General features: G+C 44.1%; 2 protein-coding genes across 3 annotated transcripts in view; one reads left to right on the top strand and one right to left on the bottom strand.

Moving 5' to 3' along the window:
• The window catches only part of Mrs2 (MRS2 magnesium transporter), a 32,881-nt gene that overhangs the window by 2,981 nt on the left and 9,517 nt on the right, over window positions 1-20,383 (top strand). The window contains exons 3-7 of one of the 2 annotated variants that reach the window (NM_001013389.2): window positions 10,908-10,944; window positions 12,328-12,440; window positions 15,583-15,756; window positions 18,328-18,458; window positions 20,239-20,355. In NM_001013389.2, the coding sequence (NP_001013407.2) occupies window positions 10,908-10,944; window positions 12,328-12,440; window positions 15,583-15,756; window positions 18,328-18,458; window positions 20,239-20,355 (572 nt within the window). The remainder of the gene's footprint in view (window positions 1-10,907; window positions 10,945-12,327; window positions 12,441-15,582; window positions 15,757-18,327; window positions 18,459-20,238; window positions 20,356-20,383) is intronic. The other variant, XM_006516707.4, reaches the window with a different exon arrangement.
• On the bottom strand, window positions 2,334-9,667 carry Gm52042 (predicted gene, 52042). Its single transcript, XM_030247517.1, has 2 exons — window positions 9,533-9,667; window positions 2,334-4,227 (listed from the first exon to the last, which is right to left on the bottom strand). The coding sequence occupies exon 2, from the start codon at window positions 3,687-3,689 to the stop codon at window positions 2,403-2,405; it is 1,287 nt and encodes a 428-aa protein (XP_030103377.1). The 5' UTR covers window positions 3,690-4,227; window positions 9,533-9,667; the 3' UTR covers window positions 2,334-2,402.

Raw genomic sequence — 20,383 nt, 5'->3', positions numbered from 1 at the left:
TACCTTCTTCTGTGTCCTAGAACATATATAAATATAAGCACAAACACGCTCATAGAAACGAAAACAAAAAAGTTAAACCACCTACTTTTTACTGAAAATGAAAACTCTCAAAACCCCGAGAATGGTGCCTCAGATACAGTGACCATCCAGCGTGTTGTTCTTTACAGATCATCTGGGTTTGGCTATTATTAGCTTCATGCAGACCTTTAAGGCATGGTTTTACTGTATAAGCCTCCTTGCCTGGCCTAGAGTACTCAGGATCCTCCTGCCTCTGCTTCTCAAGTGCTAGGAGTGAAGGTACATTCCACTGTGCCCAGCTAAAGAACTTGCGTTGGCTTCCCCCCCCCCCCCCCCACTTCTCTTCTTTCCTTTCTCTGTATAGCCCAGACTGGCCTGGAACACAGCGTAGGCCTGTTTTTGCTTCCTGAGTGCGGGGATTAAAGGCATATGCCAGCACCACCTAGCTAGAACTTTTCTTTATGGACAGTATAAACTAAGAGGCATCCCAGAGTTGCTTGTTTGGGGTCTTTTCTTTGTTTGTTTGTTGGGTTTTCTTGCTTTTTGTTATTGTTTGGATTTTGCTTTGCTTTGTTTTGCATTTTGAGTCAGTCCCTTGACCAGGCTGAGCTAAAACTCACTCTCAGTCCAAGGCAGCTTCATACTCATTCAGTGCTACTGCTCTGGCCCCCAGGTGCTGGAGGTGCAGCCCCGAGGCCCCTTGCCAGTCTTGGCAGGGTTACTGGGAAAGTACTTGCTCTTAGTTTTCTGCAACTGTTCAGTTCCACGATGGAATCAAGGCCACTGGTTCTCAGGTAGGCAGGCGACCAAGGCAGAAGGATGTGAGTGTGAGGCCAGCCTGGACCACACAGTCACTAACTCCCACCCCGCCCCCCCACCCCCACCCCCGCAAAGGATACAAAGTCAGATGATGACTCAAAGAAAGTTCTTTGTAGGCAAAATAAATTTAAATAAAATAAATAAAAGGACCACTAATAATCAACTGATTCTATTGAAAAGAATGAGTTTCAAAAGTGAGGTAGTTACAAAGTAACCATTTTAAATGTTGGTTTATATGATGTCATTCAGAAAAGGCATCTCACTCAAGAAAAATGATGCATAGATATCAAAATGTAAAACCACTTTATGTGTTTTGGTAGAGGTATGACTTACAGGAACACTGGAAGATACCTTGAAAGTTGTTATTGGCATAGTTTCCTCTAAAATTTTGTCAAGTCATGTGCTTTATGCCATTTTACAAATTTCCATATTTTCTGCAGTGAGTATATGTGTTTCAGAAATCAATTTAAGGCAAGCCAGTCGGTAGGTATTACACAGATACAAAGCTTTTAATAGAAGTTGACCCCAGAGCATGGTGGTGCACATAATTCCAGTACTCAGGAGGCTGAGGCAGGCGGATTCCTGTGAGTTCAAGGTCACCCTGGTCTATAAAGGGAGTTCCAGAACAGCCAGGGCTACACACAGAGAAACCCTGACTCAAAAAAAGGAAAAAGAAAAGAAAGAAAAAACCTTGACCACGGTGTTTCCTGTTACTTCCATCCTGTGGATGAGATCTTTCTCAGGGGAAGCAGGCTGAAGTGTGAGTAGTAGGGTTTGTTTTAATTCTGCGATCATAGCATAAATTGCCTCCAAAGCAGTAACCTAGTATCCCGAGCTTATCCCCGTCCCGCGGGAAATAAACACAGGACACACCAGATTCTTCCACGGTTAACTTTTACTTCTATATCATATTGAGGTAGACAAAGAAAGCTCAGAAAGTGTGTGGCTTAAATACTTTTGGTGACGTGTCTAAACTAGGACTGGTAGCAACACCCATGATCCTCATGCACCCTGGGGATAGGTTAAAGCCCCCAGGGGTTGGGCAAGAGCCTCGGAGACGGACTGGTGACTTTGGCTGGCTGTGCTCTCGCAGCTGCGCACAATGAGGTTTAGCACCATCTAGTGGCGGCACGTAGATTGCAGCCCTTTACATCTCCCCCTCTATAATTTATTAAAATGAGGCTGGTCTAGGCCTATGTAGTTACGTCCATCTGCTGTGGCCCCTGTTTTAGGTCGTTCCTCCAATGTCACAGCCTTACCCGTTATCGGGTAACCCTATCACCACCGGGCCCCATTGTCTTAGGTTGGTCTGTGCATGAGGAAAGTTGCCCGTCTTTGGATACCACAGTGCTGTGTGACTATAACTGCTAAATGGCCTAGGGTGAACTCTACAAAAGAGGCCAGCCAAAAATGAATTAGTGGAGAAATCATGATCACCTTATCACATGCAATGAGGAAACCTCAGCAATGCGCACGGGTTGATCAGTGATCGTTGAGTTTCTCTCGTCTCAATGCAATATATCCACAATTTTGTGGGATGCAAAGACAGAGAACTCAAATGCCAACTAATTCTTGAGAATAGATAGCCAAATTTCAGGGGAGGTGCCTTGCTCTATGGCAGCAAGTGCTTGAGCAATTACCACCTTGTCACGTTTCTGTTGAGATCTGAGTTTGCATACCAGCCATAGAAGAAACACTAGTCCACAACACAGGGTTGCACCAAACAGGCCCACTCCCACCCACTCTTTAAAATGTGAGAATGCAGAGGACATCCAGGAAGAAAGTCCTTTGATTCCATCGATTAATGATGGGTCCACGCGCGTAGAATTAATCGTCATCACTGCTGTACGTAGTGCCTCAAGCTTTTCGTCAAATCCTTCAGACCAGTTTCCTGTAAGAAACAAAGACAATTCTTTAGATAGATTAGCTGCATGTGTCCAATTTTCATATTGGACACTAGTAATACATAAGGCTCCTGATTTCTTATCACAGCCAAGCTGAGCCAATTGGAGCAGAATTTCCAGTCTTTCCTCCACCAGGTCAATGCGCTGGTTCACTATCATTAGCCCACCTTTTAATTGGGCACTGAGCACTGAATGTTGATCGATGGCTTCTGCTACAGAGGAGGACAACTGCTCGACAGTTGTACTTGACTGGACTGATGTTGCCATAGCAATTCCAGCAGCTGTAGCTGCCGCCGCACTGGCAGCCATTGCCACCATGACGGCTGCAGTGATACCAAAGTCTCGCTTTTGCCTGTGTAAGGTTATGGTGGAAGGGGTCTCCACGGGGACAGGAACCCATCGTGGAATCTTGGCAAGCATTGCACGGCTGGCCCACTTAAGGCTCCAGCATTGTGACATCCAGCAGGTTTCATTAGTACAGGATTCAAAGGAACCATTGGAAAGAATAAACAAGAAAGGGGTGTACACACAAACTGGAGTAGGTAAATAATTAGTCTGCTTTATCAGTGTCTTATTAAATCCAGTGATTTCAGTAGTAGAATTTTGATAAATGGTTCTATCAGGTAACAGAACTTGATGAAACTGAGCAAATTTTGAAATACCATTAAAAATCGCTTTTCCAGCAGCCCCTCCTTGGAGGAAAACCAAGGGATTAAGATCTGTACAGCTACCATTAATCCCACAAAGTACCCATTTATGAAAAGGATGCATTCTAAAGTCCTGTATGAAAAGTCCCTTTTTCATAATGTATTTCTGCTCTGGGTCATCTATCATGTTGGGAGAAAAGGAAAAAGTTTTACTCTGATCTGCCCAACGAGTGACAGAGGATTGACAATCAGACCAAGGCAGGATCAGCCCTTCATCTTCCAAGCTACAATGAGGAGCCATTTTTGGTTGATTGGGACGTTCTTTATCTGAAAAGTTAGGTGGTAGAAATGTACCATTAACCCAAGTTGTCTCATGCCAGAAGGTCCGATTTGTAAGGGTTATATCTCTGTTGGAAGTGTCTTGGGTTATTTTCACCACGCCTCCTCAATACTTAAAAAACATTCCCAAAGCTCGGCTGGTGAGTCTGATACAATTTCCTAGTTCATAAATTTGGAAACAGAGAGAACCTCGTTCCCTTAAAGAGCGTTTTTCTCCCAATGGTGCCCAGATAGGGTCAAATGGTAGGTATGGCAGGCCTAAAGTTTTATTGGTCGTAAAAAACTTGGGAAAAACAGCTGTATTATGACGAACAGGCATGGGCTTAGGGAAAGCAGACAGAATTGCCCATCTATACTCTCCAAATATACTAGGAACCCAAATCCACAGAGGTAGCATGAGGATTAGAGGTAGTTTCCAAGGGATCCATCTGGGAGTCATCTTCAGGTGTCGGAATTCTCCGTGTCAGTCGTTCCGGCAGCCAAAATGGGTTGTCTTCTTCCTGTGGGAAAACACAAACAGCTCCCCTGGATCTTATTAATATAGGATCCGGGCCTTTCCAGAGACCAGTCAAAACATCTTTCCATTTTACCATCTCTTTTGGCCTGTCAGGCTCTGAACAGTGACGTTCAGCCGCAGTATGGCCTTGAGCATCAAGGTTTAAAAAATTAAGAGTGAAGAGTGCCATAGAAACAGCTACTCTTGGCACTGTGGGTAGAACTTCCTGGATTCCCCCCTTTTGTTTAATAAGGTAGGACTTGAGGGTGCGATGGGCACGTTCTACAATGCCCTGCCCTTGAGGATTATACGGAAGACCAGTCAGATGAGTTACTTCCATCTGGCGACAGAACTGTTGAAATTTTTGAGAGGTGTAAGCTGGTCCATTGTCTGTCTTAAGGAGTTTGGGTTTTCCCCAAGCACTCCATGCCTCGAGACAATGTTGTATAACATGAGAGGCTTTTTCACCTGTTAAAGGTGTGGCAAACATTACACCAGAGCAGGTGTCAATAGAAACATGTAAATATTGATTTCTCCCAAAGGAGGAAAAATGCGTGACATCCATTTGCCAGACCTGTAATGGCCTGACGCCACGAGGGTTTATCCCCACATGAGGGACAGGTAAAAATTCACAACAATTGTGACATTGAGTAACAATCTCTCTAGCTTCTTTTCTAGTTAATGCAAAGCGGCGACGTAAAGTCTCAGCTGTCACATGAAAGCGCTTATGAAATTCTTTTGCTGCTTTTACCTGGGAAGACAGAGCAACAGCTATAACCTTAGTGGCTTTGTCTGCTAAATCATTTCCCAGAGACATAGGACCAGGGAGGCCTGAGTGTGCCCTAACATGAGTAATATAAACAGGGAATTTTCTATTTAATAAAACAAACTGTATTTGTCGAAAAATATTGGCAACTCTGCTGGAGGGTTTTATTACCCCAGCTGTTTCAAGAATGTTAACTGCATTTACTACATAAGAGGAATTTGATACAATGTTAAGCGGTCCTGGGAATGCCTTAAGAACCTCTAGTACTACTAAACATTCCACAACTTGAGGTGAGGTCTCATTATATTGCTTAGTTACTATCTCATTATTAACCACATAAGCACCTATACCAGTTTTTGATCCATCAGTGTACACCACAATTCCATCTGTAAGTGGGTCCTTAGCTGTTACTTGTGGAAACACTATAGCCTGATTCAGAGCAAACTGTAAAATTGGATGTTTAGGATAATGGTTGTCAATCCGTCCTGAAAAGGAGGTGACTAAAACTGCCCAATCATCAGATGTAGCTGCCAAGGTTTGAACCTGTGCAGCAGTATAAGGTACAATTAGGATTTTAGGATCTTGTCCAAAATAAGTAATAGCTGCTTTTATTCCTCGAAGTGCAAGTTGTGCAACTGCATTAGGATACCAATCTATTATTTTAGCAGGAGATGCATTTGGATGAACCCATAATAAAGGTCCATTTTGCCACAAGACTGCGATTGGCAACTGGGCTGTCTTAAAGACACACAAATCAAAAGGTTGTGACTCATCAATGCGTTGTAATTGAGCCTTTTGCAAAGCTTTTTCTACTGTCTGCAAGGCCTGATTTGCAGCAGGAGTAAGGGCTCTAGGGGAGGAGATATGAGACTCTCCTTCCAAAATGTCAAATAAAGGTTTTAACTCAGCAGAGGAAATCTTTAAAAATGGTCTTAGCCAATTTATATCTCCTAATAATTTTTGAAAATCATTTAAGGTGTGTAAATGATCTCTGCGAATCTCTAATCTTTGAGGAACAATTTTGTCAGGATAAATGAGTGACCCTAAGAAGGCTCCTATTTGAGCAACTTGTACCTTTTCAGTGGCTACCTGCAGTCCCCATTTCCCTAACGTTTTTATTAATATAGGATATGCTTCTTGTAATAACTGTAAATCTCTGTGACATATCAGTATGTCATCCATATAATTTATCAGAAGAATCAATGGAAAATGATTTTTAACTGACTTAAGTGCCAATTGCACATACAGCTGACACATAGTGGGGCTATTTGCCATCCCCTGAGGCAAGACCTTCTATTGGTACCTATGATCAGGCTCTAAGTGATTAATGGCTGGGATGGTAAATGCAAATCTTTGCCTATCTTGAGGACATAAAGGTATAGAGAAAAAACAATCTTTAATATCTATAATTATAATTTCCCAATTTTTAGGTAGGGCGGAGAGCAATGGGAGCCCTCGCTGAACTGATCCAAACAGGTGCATTTGTGCATTAATTGCTCTAAGATCATGTAATAAACGCCATTTGCCAGATGTTTTCTTAATTACAAAAATAGGTGTATTCCAGGGTGAGGTAGAGGGTTCTAAATGACCTAAGCGTAGCTGTTCAGAGACCAGTTTTGTGGCTGCTTCTAATTTTTCAGAGGATAGAGGCCATTGAGGAACCCATACATTCTCCTCTGTAATCCATGGTATGGGCATGGAACCCTCAACAGCTGATTCTAGAAAAAATGTAAGCCTTGTCTTCCTTTATTACCCTCTTGAGGAATAGGTTCAAGTCTACCCTGCTCTCTTTTCCCTAATCCCTTTCCCTCTTTATAGCCCATTTTCTTCATCATTTGAACAGCTTGTGGTGAGTACTCATTAGTCAAGGTTATTCCTAGTGCCTGTAAAATGTCTCTCCCCCAAAGATTAACTGGGAGTGGTAAGACATGGGGAGTAAACCTTCCCGTTTGACCTTCAGGTGCTTGCCAGCTCAGAGTGCGAGAGCTGATAGTGGGGCAGGACTGATAGCCTAACCCTTGCAAAGAATGTGATGACTGAGTAACGGGCCAAGATTTTGGCCACCAGTGGGAAGAGATGATACTTTTATCTGCTCCTGTATCTAGAATCCCTTTGAAGTGTTTCCCTTCTATAACTAACTCTAAAGTTGGCCTGGAATCAAGAGGCATTATTAAGTAAGCAGAGTCATTTTCAGCAGAGCCAATTTCTCTAGCAGCTTGAAGGACACCAGGGGAGGGGGAGTAGCCATGTAGGCTTGGCAAGACTATTAGCTGAGCTATTTTATCTCCTTGTGCTATAGAAAAAACACCTTGAGGACAGGAACAAAGAACTTGAAGTTCCCCCTCATAGTCTTGATTTATGACTCCAGGGTGGATAATGAGGCCTTGTAAAGCCAAGGAGGCCTGGCCCAGTTTTAGGCCAACACTTCTGGATGGCAGAGGCCCTTTGAAGTCAGTGGGAATGGGCTGCATCCCCATTGAGGGTGTCAGCATGAATCGAGTGATGGCACAGAGATCCACTCTTGCTGAGACTTCTGCAGCTCTGTGGACTGTAGTGTCCGCCTGTTGTGAGCTGGGATCCCATATGTTTTGGGGCCCTGGGACCTGGGGCCCAGAAACTCGTTTTTTGAATTGTCTTCACTTCTTTCTGCCTGAGGTCCAGACTGAATAAATCTGCCTCTGACGTCTTTAATTGAACGACACTCACTGGCTCGATGATAGCCTTTTCCACACCTGGTACATAGCCCTAGCACTTTCCCTTTTACGAGTGCCTGGCAGTCTCTTCTCATATGCCCTGGTTTGCCACAGTTATAGCAGACCCTGTTATTACTATTTGTATCTGAACGCCTTTGGCCTTGCAGGATGGCAGCCGCTAACCCTGCATTAGATAAGGGGCCTCCAAGCTCACGGCATACCCTTAACCAATCTTGCAGTCCTTTGCTCTTTCTAGGTGTAATTGCTGCTCTGCATTCTTGAGTGGCTTGCTCATAAATCAACTGTTCCACTAAAGGCATTGCCTGTTCAGAGTCTCCAAAAATTCTGTCTGCTGCCTCTGTCATTCTAGCTACAAAGTCTGAGAATGACTCCTGAGGATTTTGTATAATTTTTGTCAAGTATCTTCCAGACTCTCCCTTTTTGGAAAGTGCCTTCCACGCCTTAATGGCAGCAGTGGAGATTTGATTGTATGCTCCCCAATCATAATTCGTCTGATTATTAGCATATTGCCCTTGTCCTGTTAATAATTCAAATGTCCAATTTCTCTGATTGCCTTCAGCAGTGGCATTGACTTTGGCCTGTGTCTGAGAAGCATCATGCCACAACGCTTTCCACTCCATATATTGCCCCATATTAGGGAGTGCAGCCTTCACTGTTGTCTGCCAGTCTCCAGGGGTCATGGCTAAAGTAGCAAATCTTTCAATTTGGGAGATAGTGAAGTTGGCACTAACTCCATAATTGCGAACCGACTCAGCAAGTTCTTTTATCTGAGTATACTCCACGTGGGCGTGTACTCGCCCTCCATCTGCAGCTTCAAAGACAGGAAATGCCTGATATAATTTTTTCTTTTCCTCCTTTGAAAGAAAAGAATCAGAATAAAATTTCTCCACATAAGGTGGAGGTGTATTGAGACTAGAAGGCCCAGAGGTGGCCTGTTCTGTGTCTCCAGTAACTTTTAATTTTTTCTCTGATTTCTTCACTCGCCTTTCCTCTGGATGGTATCTTTCTTTTTTATAATGAGCTGCCTCATAATGCGACTCCTCTTCCTCAGAGGAGCTAAGCTCATCTGCTTTTAAACTATCAAGCTTCAAAGCCTCTAGTTCCTTTACCGGATAAAGGCTTTTCTTTTTCTGAACTTTCTCCTTTTCCTTTTTCTCTCCCTGAGGACTTATCCTCAAATTTTTCACTTCCTCTGACTCAAGGTCTCTGGAAGGGCTTTTTTCTTTGTGCACATTTTCCTTTTTTTGGAGCTCCTAACCTTTCACACCATTCCGTTTCTGCCATACTGTCCTGTACTTCTTCTAATATTGCCTGCCCTGTTATTATTGCTGGATGGCATCTCTCATCCTCCAGGCACGATCTCACCAGTTTCCATAATGGCATGGTCCCTGCCTTTAATTTCCCATTCTGTTGTTCCTTAGCTAAGTCTTCCCTTAATTTCTCCCAAGAGGAAAGAGTTAACAACCCTGAACACGCGTACCAAGGTGATATACGTTCTATTTCCTTAATGAACGTTTCTAAGGTTCTTGTAGAAACTTTTATCTCTCGCTGTTTTAAAACAGAGTGTAGAGCTGTAGTTACAGAATGTGAATTTCCCATACTGCTCCCTTATCTACGAGAGGCTTAAATATGAGACGAGCACTGCGGCTTATATACGTCCGTCTGATCGTGCTTCACAGCATTCAAAACTTTTTCTTTCAGCGCCACTTCTGGTGAGTGCAGGATCAAACCGGGAGAAATAGGGTTAACACAGCCAGCATGAGAACAAAAGGCTTTTAGTGCCACCTTCCAGTTAAGGGGAGGGATTAAGAAGGATCAGAGTTACTTACAAGGATTCAGCATGCTCTCGGAATTCCAAATCCACCGTGGTTCTGAAATCTGCTCCGGTTGGTCGGAGGGTCTCCTCTAGGTGCCGGCGTTGTTAAGGCGTTTTTTCCCGGGTTTCGGCACCAAGTATCCCGAGCTTATCCCCGTCCCGCGGGAAATAAACACAGGACACACCAGATTCTTCCACGGTTAACTTTTACTTCTATATCATATTGAGGTAGACAAAGAAAGCTCAGAAAGTGTGTGGCTTAAATACTTTTGGTGACGTGTCTAAACTAGGACTGGTAGCAACACCCATGATCCTCATGCACCCTGGGGATAGGTTAAAGCCCCCAGGGGTTGGGCAAGAGCCTCGGAGACGGACTGGTGACTTTGGCTGGCTGTGCTCTCGCAGCTGCGCACAATGAGGTTTAGCACCATCTAGTGGCGGCACGTAGATTGCAGCCCTTTACAACCTAGTATCTGTGTGTCACCAAGACCCATGCTTGGGTTGTGTTTAGTTTCTTAACTAGGACAGCCCATGTATTCACATTTGACACCTGCAACCATGACTGCACTAGCATACAGAAAGTGTTCCTCTCCTGAGCAAAGTTAATGTGGCCCAGTGCATGCTGGGACTGCTGCAGGTACCTCTTCTGTACGGCTTAGTTCCTTCTGCAATGCCTACCAGAGACTTCTTAACTCCCAGAAGACATTTAGGTTTGTGAGACAGCCACACTCAGCAACACGGCAAAGCACCGTCATGTTTCCACTGAGTGACATCCCCAACTCAGGAATCATCGTCAAGTCCTTTCCCAGCCAGAGAGGCTTCCCTACCTGCTAAGTGATAACTCAGGTGCAGGTGAATTTGCAGAGGAGCAAGTGAGGTCCATGGCTTACAGTCCCCATGTCTCCTGGAAACTCGTTTCCAGGGCCCCCACAGTGAGCACGGCAAGGCGTAAGATGATGTCCAGCCCAGTGCCATCTACTCACAAGGCCATTGGTACCCAAAGCAAGGTTACCTAGAGACAGAACTCATTCTCCATGAGTGAATTTCTTGAGGAACCAAGATAGAAAGTTAGTCTATCAAGTTTATATTAGCAAGGGAATCAAAAATAGGGATTTTTCTTCTGACTTTTACAGATAATGACTTAAAATTGCATTTCAGCCAGGCTGTGGTGGCGCACACCTTTGATCCCAGCACTTGGGAGGCCAGAAGCAGGCGGATTCTGAGTTCGAGGCCAGCCTGGTCCACAGAGTGAGTTCTAGGACAGCCAGGGCTACACAGAGAAATCTTGTCTCGAAAAAAAAAAATTGCATTTCAAGGTTTTAAGGCTATAATTTAATAAATATACTATTGAGATTAAATTAATACTTGTTTTTATGCTCTATCTTTAGACAAAGTTTGACAAAGAAGGAAACGTTACCTCTTTTGGTGAGTATCTTTATCAGTGGATTAGTGCATTTGGTGAAAAGTTAGAAATTGCAGTGTCGTTTGTGATTGCCGCTGTGTTGAAGGAGGTTTCTCCTCAATGTTTGTTCACCAGCGCTCTGACGGTCAGCTGCTGAGCACATCTCTCCTGTATTACTTCCTCCTGGCGGGAGCCACTTGGGCTCCCAGGAAACTTACAGAGTGTTTGCCGTAGAGCCCTGCTGTCTTTCCTCTTGATTCTTCTGTCAGTCTCCCTTCTACAACCTTCCGAGCCCTGTTCATTCTAAACAGGTTTAAAGGAGAATTGAGCACCACCCCCATCCTCAACCCCACCCCCACCCCATCACTGCAGTAGAAAGATGGACGTGTGGGTCACTGAGTGGCTTAAGACTCGAGTTTCCCCTCTTCCTGTAGCCCTGTGGTCCTGCTCATCCTTGCTTATGTCCCACGTTTCTCCCAGAACCTCCTTCCTAAGCTTTTCTGCTTTTCTTGTTGGAGGTTTGGTTTGACACAAAAATACACATACTACTGTCCCCAGCCTATCACAAGTTTCTCTCATCTATATTCTTAGCTAGTAAATTTAGTTTTCAGATAGGAGCATCTGCTGTGAATATTGACTTTTCTTAGTTTTTATTTGTCCAATAATAAATCACCAAATTCAACTTATTCACAGATTCAAAACCCTAAATATGATGCTATCGTGGCAAAAACAGAAAATATAGGAGCTAGAGAAATGTCCTAGCAATTAAAAGCACTCATTGCTCTTAAAAAGAACCCAGGTTTAATTCTTAGCATCTACACAGTAGCTCACAACCATTAGTAACTTTAGTTCCAGGGGATCCGGTGTATAGCATTCTGGCCTTCACAGGCACCAACATTCATATATAGAAATAAATCTAAAAAACTAGTTGATAAAATTTTTGTTCAAGAAAAAGAAATGACTGCGTGCTAGAGATGTAGCTAAGGTGCTAGAGAGCTTGCCAAAAATACAGGAATACCTAGACTCAGTTCCCAGAAATAACTGTGTGAGGTTGAGGTCATGCTTCAAGTTTTAAGGGTTTTTAAGGAGTTCAAGGCCAGCCTGAGATGTGTGACATCCTGTCAAAAAAGGAGACTGTGTCCAGAGGTAAAAATTGCTGCTATAGGTGCTTCTCATACTTGGTTGTGGTTTTTATATTGGTCCCCAGTGGGCTGCTGAGCACAGTGAAATATTACAGAAAAGAGGAGAGGGAGAACTCGAGTTCCCAAGAATCTGCTTTTATGGTTAGAGTGGGCATTAAAGTCTCTCCTAGCCTCTGTGTGACAGTGACAAGGACGCACTGGTCAGGTGGGGACACGGCAGCAGCCCTTAGGTTCGGAGTTTTACCCATTCTGTTTCTCTTATAGAGAGGAAGAAAACTGAACTATACCATGAGTTAGCACTCCAGGCCAGAGACTTGAGGTTTCAGCACGTGATGAGCATCACTACTAGAAACAACAGGATCATCATGAGGATGGAGGTAAGGGCCACGCTGCTGTGTTCACCAGAGTCCTGGCTACGCGGTCAGTGTGTGGGTTATAAGAATTCTGCAGAGCTGGGAGAGGGGTGCATGACTTTAATCCCCCCACACAGAGGCAGGCGGATCTCTTGAGTTCGAGGCCAGCTTGGTCTACATAGCAAGTTCCAGGACAACTGGGGCTATATAAAGAAACCCTGTTTCAACAGAGAAAAGACAGACGGAGAGACAGACAAGCATTGGGAGGATGTGGGATTTTTGTTACTGAATGCATTGTAAGGGGAGAGCTCAGTTTGCATGGATTGGGTTGTGTGTTCAGCCGGTGTGATGTTGCTCTCTTTTGAGTTGGGAAAATTCTGTGGTCTTCGTTGGCCTTTGAATTTCATCTGTGGTTTCATCTGATATTACTCAAGCTTTATATTTACTTATTCATAAAGACAGGGTGTTGTGTGGCCAAGGCTACCTTAAGCTTGCTGTGTGGCTGAGGATGAGGCTGATCCCCTGATCCTATCACCTCTGCCTCCCCAGTGCTGGAGTCAGAGGCGCAGGCTGCCTGCCACCGCACTCACGAGATGGTTCCATTAGTGTCCTGTGAGGTACAGTTACACTAGAGCCTTAGCTACCAAGAAGCATCTGCTTTTTCATGGACACTAGGAATGTCTGTTGACTCTTAAAACCTTGGTTTACGTTTGTATCTAACACTTTCTAAAATCATCACACTTGACTTGCCTGCTCAGAAGACACTGAGTATATTCAGTTTTTTAGTGATTTGGTTAACAGGGCCCTCCATTGTTTGGCCCTGTGAGAGCGAGAGGTCCTGAAATCAATGAGAGGCCATCAGTGGTGCCGAGCCCTGAAGTGTGCGTGTGCTGCTTTTTACATTTGTCTTAGATCAGATTTTTTTGTCCTTTAATCAAAATTACCACAACAGAAGCAAATCTGCTCCCAAATGATGCTTCTAGAGCTAGAGAAAGTACCCAAGAAGCTGAAGGGGTCTGCAACCCTATAGGTGGAACAACAATATGAACTAACCAGTACCCCGGAGCTCTTGTCTCTAGCTGCATATGTAGCAGAAGATGGCCTAGTCGGCCATCACTGGGAAGAGAGGTCCCTTGGACTTGCAAACTTTATATGCCCCAGTACAGGGGAATGCCAGGGCCAAGAAGTGGGAGTGGGTGGGTAGGGGAGCAGGGCAGGGGGAGGGTATAGGGGCCTTTTGGGATAGCATTTGAAATGTAAATGAAGAAAATATCTAATAAAAAATTGAAAAAAAAAGAATACTTCTAAACAGTATCTCTTTGAAGTCCACATAAGATAAAGTTAAACAGGATGTTAAACTGGGACCCAGAGGGTAGCTATGCTATACTACACAGATGGAGGGAGGGAGGGAGGGAGGGATAGGTAGATAGATAGATAGATAGATAGATAGATGATAGATAGAAAGTAAGTAAGATAAATAGGTAGATAGATTTGACGACTATACTACACAGATCAATATGTAAGTAGATAGACAGGTAACACTATATAACCTCTCAACTTTTTGTATGAATATTTTCATAGTTAAATGTTGGAAGATCAATTCAAATATCTATGACATGAATAGTCACAAACTATCAAATCTTTTTTTTCTTCCCACACTTTTTTTCTTTTAGATTTTCAAAATTTTTTGTAATGTTTAATTTTTGTTTTATAAGTAAGGGTGTTTTTCCCTGCATATATATCTGTATACCACAGATAGTGCCCTCAGAGGCCAGTAGAGGGCATCAGATAACTAGAGTTACACTAGTTGTGGGCCACCATGTGAGTACTGGGAATCAAACCTGTGTCTCCTAGAAAAACAACCAGTTCTCTTAACCATTGAGCATTCCCTTATATGTAACTCTGGCTATTCACACCTGGTTAGAAAATTTTCTGATTTCATACTGCTGTAGTTTGAAGCACTGAGGCTTGTCTGTAATTTCAAATTAACTCAATAAATTGGTGCTATTTTCAAAAGGAACCATTTCCATTTGAGCCAAACTACTATAATTAAACTAAATCATTTCTATAAGTCTACCAAAATTTAACTTCTTTTTTTTTAAAGTTCAGGAACCAATTTATGGTGTTTGGGAGGAGAAAACAGCGGAGCAGATGTCAGAAGGAGGGGATGCACACTGAGAAGTGGCTCAGTGATTAGAGCACTCGTCGCTCCTGCGTAGGACAGGGTTTGATTTCCAGCACCCATAGAGTAGTTAACCCAAAATTCAAGTTCCAGGGACCTGATGCCCTCTTCTGACACCACAGACACCAAGCACACAGGTGGTACGTACATGTACACTCAGACAAAACACACATAAAATGAAATGAGTTAGTCTGAGTTGGGACCCAGGGAAGCAAGCAGGCCAGCCAGAGCTGTGCAAAGCAGCTATGTGCAGGGGCTGGGTAGGAGGGTTCAGAGAGAGTGAGGACATCCAGAGATGGAACAAACAGGCCTCCATGGTTTGGGCTGGTAGTTATATTGTTGAGTCAGCTCTTCTAAGTCATGGGCTTAGTGATGGGATCGGCAAGGTTTTTTTGGTTCTTTTCAGATAGCAGTCTTCATACCTCAGCTCCCAAATCCTGGCCTCTCCCTCGCTGACCGCCTGCGCCTGCATGAGTGTTTTAGGGAACGTTCTCTTTCACTCTTTCCCTAGTTTCTCATGCATGTCCTGGCAGATGTCTTGCTTTGGGACTGGATGTTTTTTTGAGATGGTTTCATGTACACCAGGCTGGCTTTGAACTTGCTCTGTAGCTGGCCATGTCCTTGAACAGCTGCTGGGATTGTGGGTATACATCTGTGTGATACCAGACTGGAGTCTTAATAAATACCTAATCTGTATAATCCTAGATCTTCTTAGAGCATCTTAGAATTATTGAGGCTTACATAATTTGAATTTTCTTCCTTTATAAAAAAAATCGTCTCAAAAACACCAAAAAAAATCCCTTAATTTTATTATTATTTATTTTTAGAAAACCAAATGAGCATTGATTTGGTTTTATTTTAGTCCAAAATTAGTAAAATAAACTCAGTTTTGTAAATTTGCTTTTTCCTCCAGCTTGGTAGCCTGCATCTGTAGGAATGTGTGTATATGTGTGTACATAACGCATCTTTCTCTCAATTTTCTAGTATTTGAAGGCTGTGATAACTCCAGAGTGTCTTCTGATACTAGATTATCGGAATTTAAATTTGGAGCACTGGCTGTTTCGGGAACTGCCCTCACAGCTGGCTGGAGAAGGTCAGCTGGTCACCTACCCATTACCATTTGAGTTCAGAGCTATTGAAGCACTCCTGCAGTACTGGGTAAGCCTGATCGGATGTATTGTCTGGAGCTTGGTTTAGTTTCAAAGGATTGGAGTGTGAAGATTGTGAGGAAAGCATCCGCTCAGAACCCCCCAGACCAAATTCTCAGCACAGAGATTTATTTGCCCAGAGGTTCAGAAGACAGGGAATAAGAGACAAAGACGGGAAATAGAGGCAAGGGAGAGGGGGAAGGGAACAAGGGAGAGGAAGGAGGGGTATTTGTGCAGGAGGAGGACAAAGGACTGCCTGTGGACAGAGAGGAGAGAGACATGGCACGTAGAAAAATGACAGTATTTTATAAAGGTGAAAGGGGAAGCCCCATATTAGGATGAGGTGTTATACTTTAATTGGGCGTGTTAATTAGGTGAGCCCAAGGGGGCTTTTGACTGCTGCACTTCAGTACCTTGATAGTTGGACCTTGGTAGTGGCCAAGTAAGGGACTGGGCCTTGGTGGCTAGCTTTAGGGTTGTAGCCTAACAGTTTCTAGTAAGGCAGAGGGGATGGAAGAGAAGGGTAAGTTCTGCCAGAGCCACGCTCTATAGAGCATGGCCAGGGTCCCTTCAAAGGCAAGTTAGCATTGATTACTACAAAGCCGATTTCCCCAGCCACATTAGAATCACTTGTAAGGCTCCTCCAAGGACAGACATTCATTTTTCAACTTTATGACCCAAGCCAGTGGGACTAAAGGCTCTTAAGAGGAGACTGAGGAAGCACATTTCAAATTGGCTCCCTTTTATACACGTCTATGTTTTTACTTCTTTGTTGTTGGATTGGGTTCCTGCTGTATATACCAGGCCAGCCTAGAACTAAGGTGGTCCACCTGTTTCCTCCTCTAGTGCTGGGCTTACAGGTGTGTAGCCCCACACCTGTCTGCACTTTCAAGAACCGTATCATGGGATGAGCATGCAGGAGACCTTAAGTTAGGATGTATGTCCATCTCTGGGCACCTTTTGCTCCTTTCTTCAAATTAAACTGTATAATACACGTGCTCTCACGTGAGCATTGGTCACACGGTCCTCTGTTTGAGAGAGCTCAAGGAGGTGCCTCTCGTTTGGTACCAAGACTCAGAGGAACCACAGTTCTTGTAGTGACCCCTGCCCCATACATCAGTAATCAGTGGATTCCTAAATGCTCAGGAAAGCCTGAGTGAACCTGGTATCCCTCTCTGTTACCTGCTTGCTTTAATGAGGGAAGAAATGGTTTCCTCTCTGCTGGGGTTACAGGAGCAACAGCACAGTGCAGATGGTGCATGACAGGCTGGGCTGACTCAGGACTTCGTAGTATGGGAACAGATGTTGTCAGCTATGGGGAGAGCAGAGGGAACTCAGCCACCTACTATAAAAGTTCTGGCCTGTGACATGGGGTCCCTTCTTTTTTCTGAAAGAGCACTACAGTATCAAGCCAGCCATCTCCTCAGGGGATCCATTCAAATAAAGGGGAGCCCCCTCAACCCACTTGGACCATGACACACTAGGAGCTGGAGACCTCACAAGGACCTGGAGGGGGATCCTAGCCTCTTAGCCACACGAAGTCCAGCCCTTGCTGGCCAGAGGGTTGGTGTCTCTTAGGATAGTGAAACAGTAGGTCTGCCTTAATTCCCTGCTCTGGTCTTCTGAATCTAGAATTCGATCCTGTAATAGAGAATAAGAGTCTGTAGCAAGCCGATGTAAACCCTCAGATGACTTGTGTTTCTGAGTTAAAACAGCATGTAGTCCCATTTATAGTCTTAATTCTGCTACTTAATTCCGATAGTCTTGTGTCATTTGCCAGTTGGTGTGGAGGTATTTTGATCTCAACCACTCTCCTATTATCAGTTCATTCCTGTGGATTATCAGCCACGCTGTGTTAGCTTAAGAAAAGTAGACTTTGGACTCTACAGTGATTTAATGTGTCTTTTTAAAGTCCAAGTGACACTTCATTTTCCCTCTCCCCTCCCAGGCCTGGAGTTAGAGGCACATGACAATATATCCAGTTTACTCAGTGCTGTGGGTCTCTAGCCCAAGTTTCAGTTGGGCTGAATTTTGAACTGTGCTCTGTTTACAGGAAACTTAGCTCTAACCAATGTGAAATGCATGCTTTGACATGGGATTTCAGATTTATTTTATATTTATTGTGTGTATATTTGTGTAACTAAGTGTGTGTAGGTACCAGTAGAGGCCAGGGGCATTGGATCTAGAGTCACAGTTACACAGTTGTGAGCTGCCGAGCATGAGCTATTGGAACCAAATTCTGGTCTTCAGGAAGAGCAGGAAATGCTCTTAACCCCTGAGCTATCTCTGCAGTCCCCGGGATGTCAGATTTTTGTTTTAACAAATCGTTCCCTCGTCCTGTCTACAGAGGAAGACTATTGTGAGTTAATCCAAAGCCCGTGACAGCTTTACATGTTGCTCTTCTAACCAGGAGGTGTGGCTTTTGAGTCATCTATAGATAGGTGTTCCAGCAGGGCCGTGTTCTGAAATGCTGTCGGGTCTTTTTGCTAGCACAAATGTCTGTGTTTAATCAGAGGCTTCACTGATCCTAAGTTCTAAAAAGGTTGTTTTAATTCTTATGAAAGGCCATGTTGTTATCTAGATCAGCACCCTTCGGGGGAGACTAAGCGTCCTGCAGCCACTGATCCTCGAGACCCTGGATGCTCTAGTGGACCCCAAGCACTCGTCTGTGGACAGAAGCAAGCTGCATGTCCTACTCCAAAACGGCAAAAGGTAAATCCCGGTGGCTTGGCGAGCTGGGAGTTAGAGACGGATACCCCCAGCTTCCGTCTCTGTGATGTCTACAGAGAGATGCTGAGGTAAATTCACATGTGAAACTAGTGTGCTTCTTGTTTATAAATGGTAACAGCTTTCCACACTGTACGCAGGCTGTCTGCATCGCCATACTTTATTTTCTTTTGTGGGAGGGGACTCCAGGGAGGATGAGACCTACTTCATTACATACCCCAGGCCGACCTTGACCTCGGGGAAGCTTGGACTTGCTGCTGTCTCCTGCCTTAGCCCCCTCAGTGCTGGGATTTAGTTTTTATATGAAAATAGTGCATTTCTTTTTTGAGTGTTATCGGTGGAAGATTGAACCAAAAGGAGCACACAATCTAATAGTGTTCAGAAAGATACTGCACGAAACTTTGTTTCCAGCCCATCTGTCATCCCGTTCAGTTGTTGATGCTGTCTTTATTTTGATAGCAAATTCATTAATCTAAATCCAGATTCACGTATCCCCTACTGTAAAGCCCATGTTCATTTTCTAAAATCATAACTTATCAAAGAATTTAAATGTTGTCATAGTCAATTTGTGTCACAGTTTAAATAAATATATTCTGAGAATTGTACTCTCCTGGTGTCATTGAAAATTTAACAACTAAGGGCTGTGGCTGTGGCTGTGGCTGTGGCTGCGGCCTCGGCTGCGGCTAGCTTAGTGGTAGATATCTTCCTCGTGTGTGAGGCCCCAGCACCATATTAAAATTTGCTGTGAGAGGGAAGGTTGTGATTGTCAGAGCTGGCGTAGTGGTTAAGTGCACCTTTCTCATGCTCCCACCCCCGCCCCTTTTGCACATACCCTGTCACGTGTTAAGTGCTGAGACCTAAACTGAGGTTCTCTGGGACAGCAGAGTGTGTCCTTAACCACTGGGCCATCTCTCTGACAACCACACTCCTCCCCCCATGTCAGATTTTAGCTGTCAGTGTTTTGAATATTTTTTTTTTTGTGGTGCTGAGGATTGAACCCTAAGCCTCATACACACTAGGTGAGCAATAGACACAGCATTTAACTTAAACTTTCAAAAAAAGCTGGATAGTACAAGTCTCAGAGTATATTTATTTAAATTATGACACAAATTCACTTAGGTGGTTAGGTTTGGTGGTAAGCACCTTTGCCTGCCAAGCCATCTCACCAGCACCCATATCAGGTGGCCCACAACCACCTGTAACTCCAGCTCCAAGAAGCCAACACTCTGGCCTCAGTTGGCACACAATAGGACACATGGCATAGGCACACACAGACACATAAATATAAGTAATTTTTAAAAAGAATGTGCAAAGCTAGGTATGGCACCTCACGTGTAATCCCAGCACTCAGCAGTCTACAGCAGGAGGATTGCCTCCAGTTGGATGCCAGCCTAGGCTACAGAGTGATGCCCTCTCTCAAAGAGGGGTAGGCCAAGGGTGTAAGTGATCCGAGCCAGCCTTTGCCTGCGCGATTCCCCCTTCAGAGCTATACACAAAGGCTGAGTGGTTGTCCATCCCCTTCCTGCAGGACTCACAAACGAGACTACAAGCCGCTTCTCCGGCTTCTTTCTCTTACCTGTAACCTACCTCCTACAAACGTCCTCCATGCACCTCTTCAGCCATCCCCTGGCCTGATTCATCGCAGAGTCCTTAGTTAAGGATAATGCCCACATGTTTTGCCTTAGCCTTATAAGTTGCCCTTCACACTTACATGAAATGATGCACGTTTATGGTGCTGACCTCTGCTGTGTAACTATTCTTACAGTCTCTCTGAGTTAGAAACAGACATTAAAATTTTCAAAGAGTCGATTTTGGAGCTCTTGGATGAGGAGGAGATGCTGGAAGAACTCTGTCTGACCAAGTGGAGCGACCCACATGTCTTGTAAGTGGAGCCTTGTGTTGTTTCTCCC

Source organism: Mus musculus, chromosome 13, assembly GCF_000001635.26.
Source record: "Mus musculus strain C57BL/6J chromosome 13, GRCm38.p6 C57BL/6J".
Taxonomy (NCBI): domain Eukaryota; kingdom Metazoa; phylum Chordata; class Mammalia; order Rodentia; family Muridae; genus Mus; species Mus musculus.
This window is presented reverse-complemented; position numbering and strand designations above follow the sequence as displayed.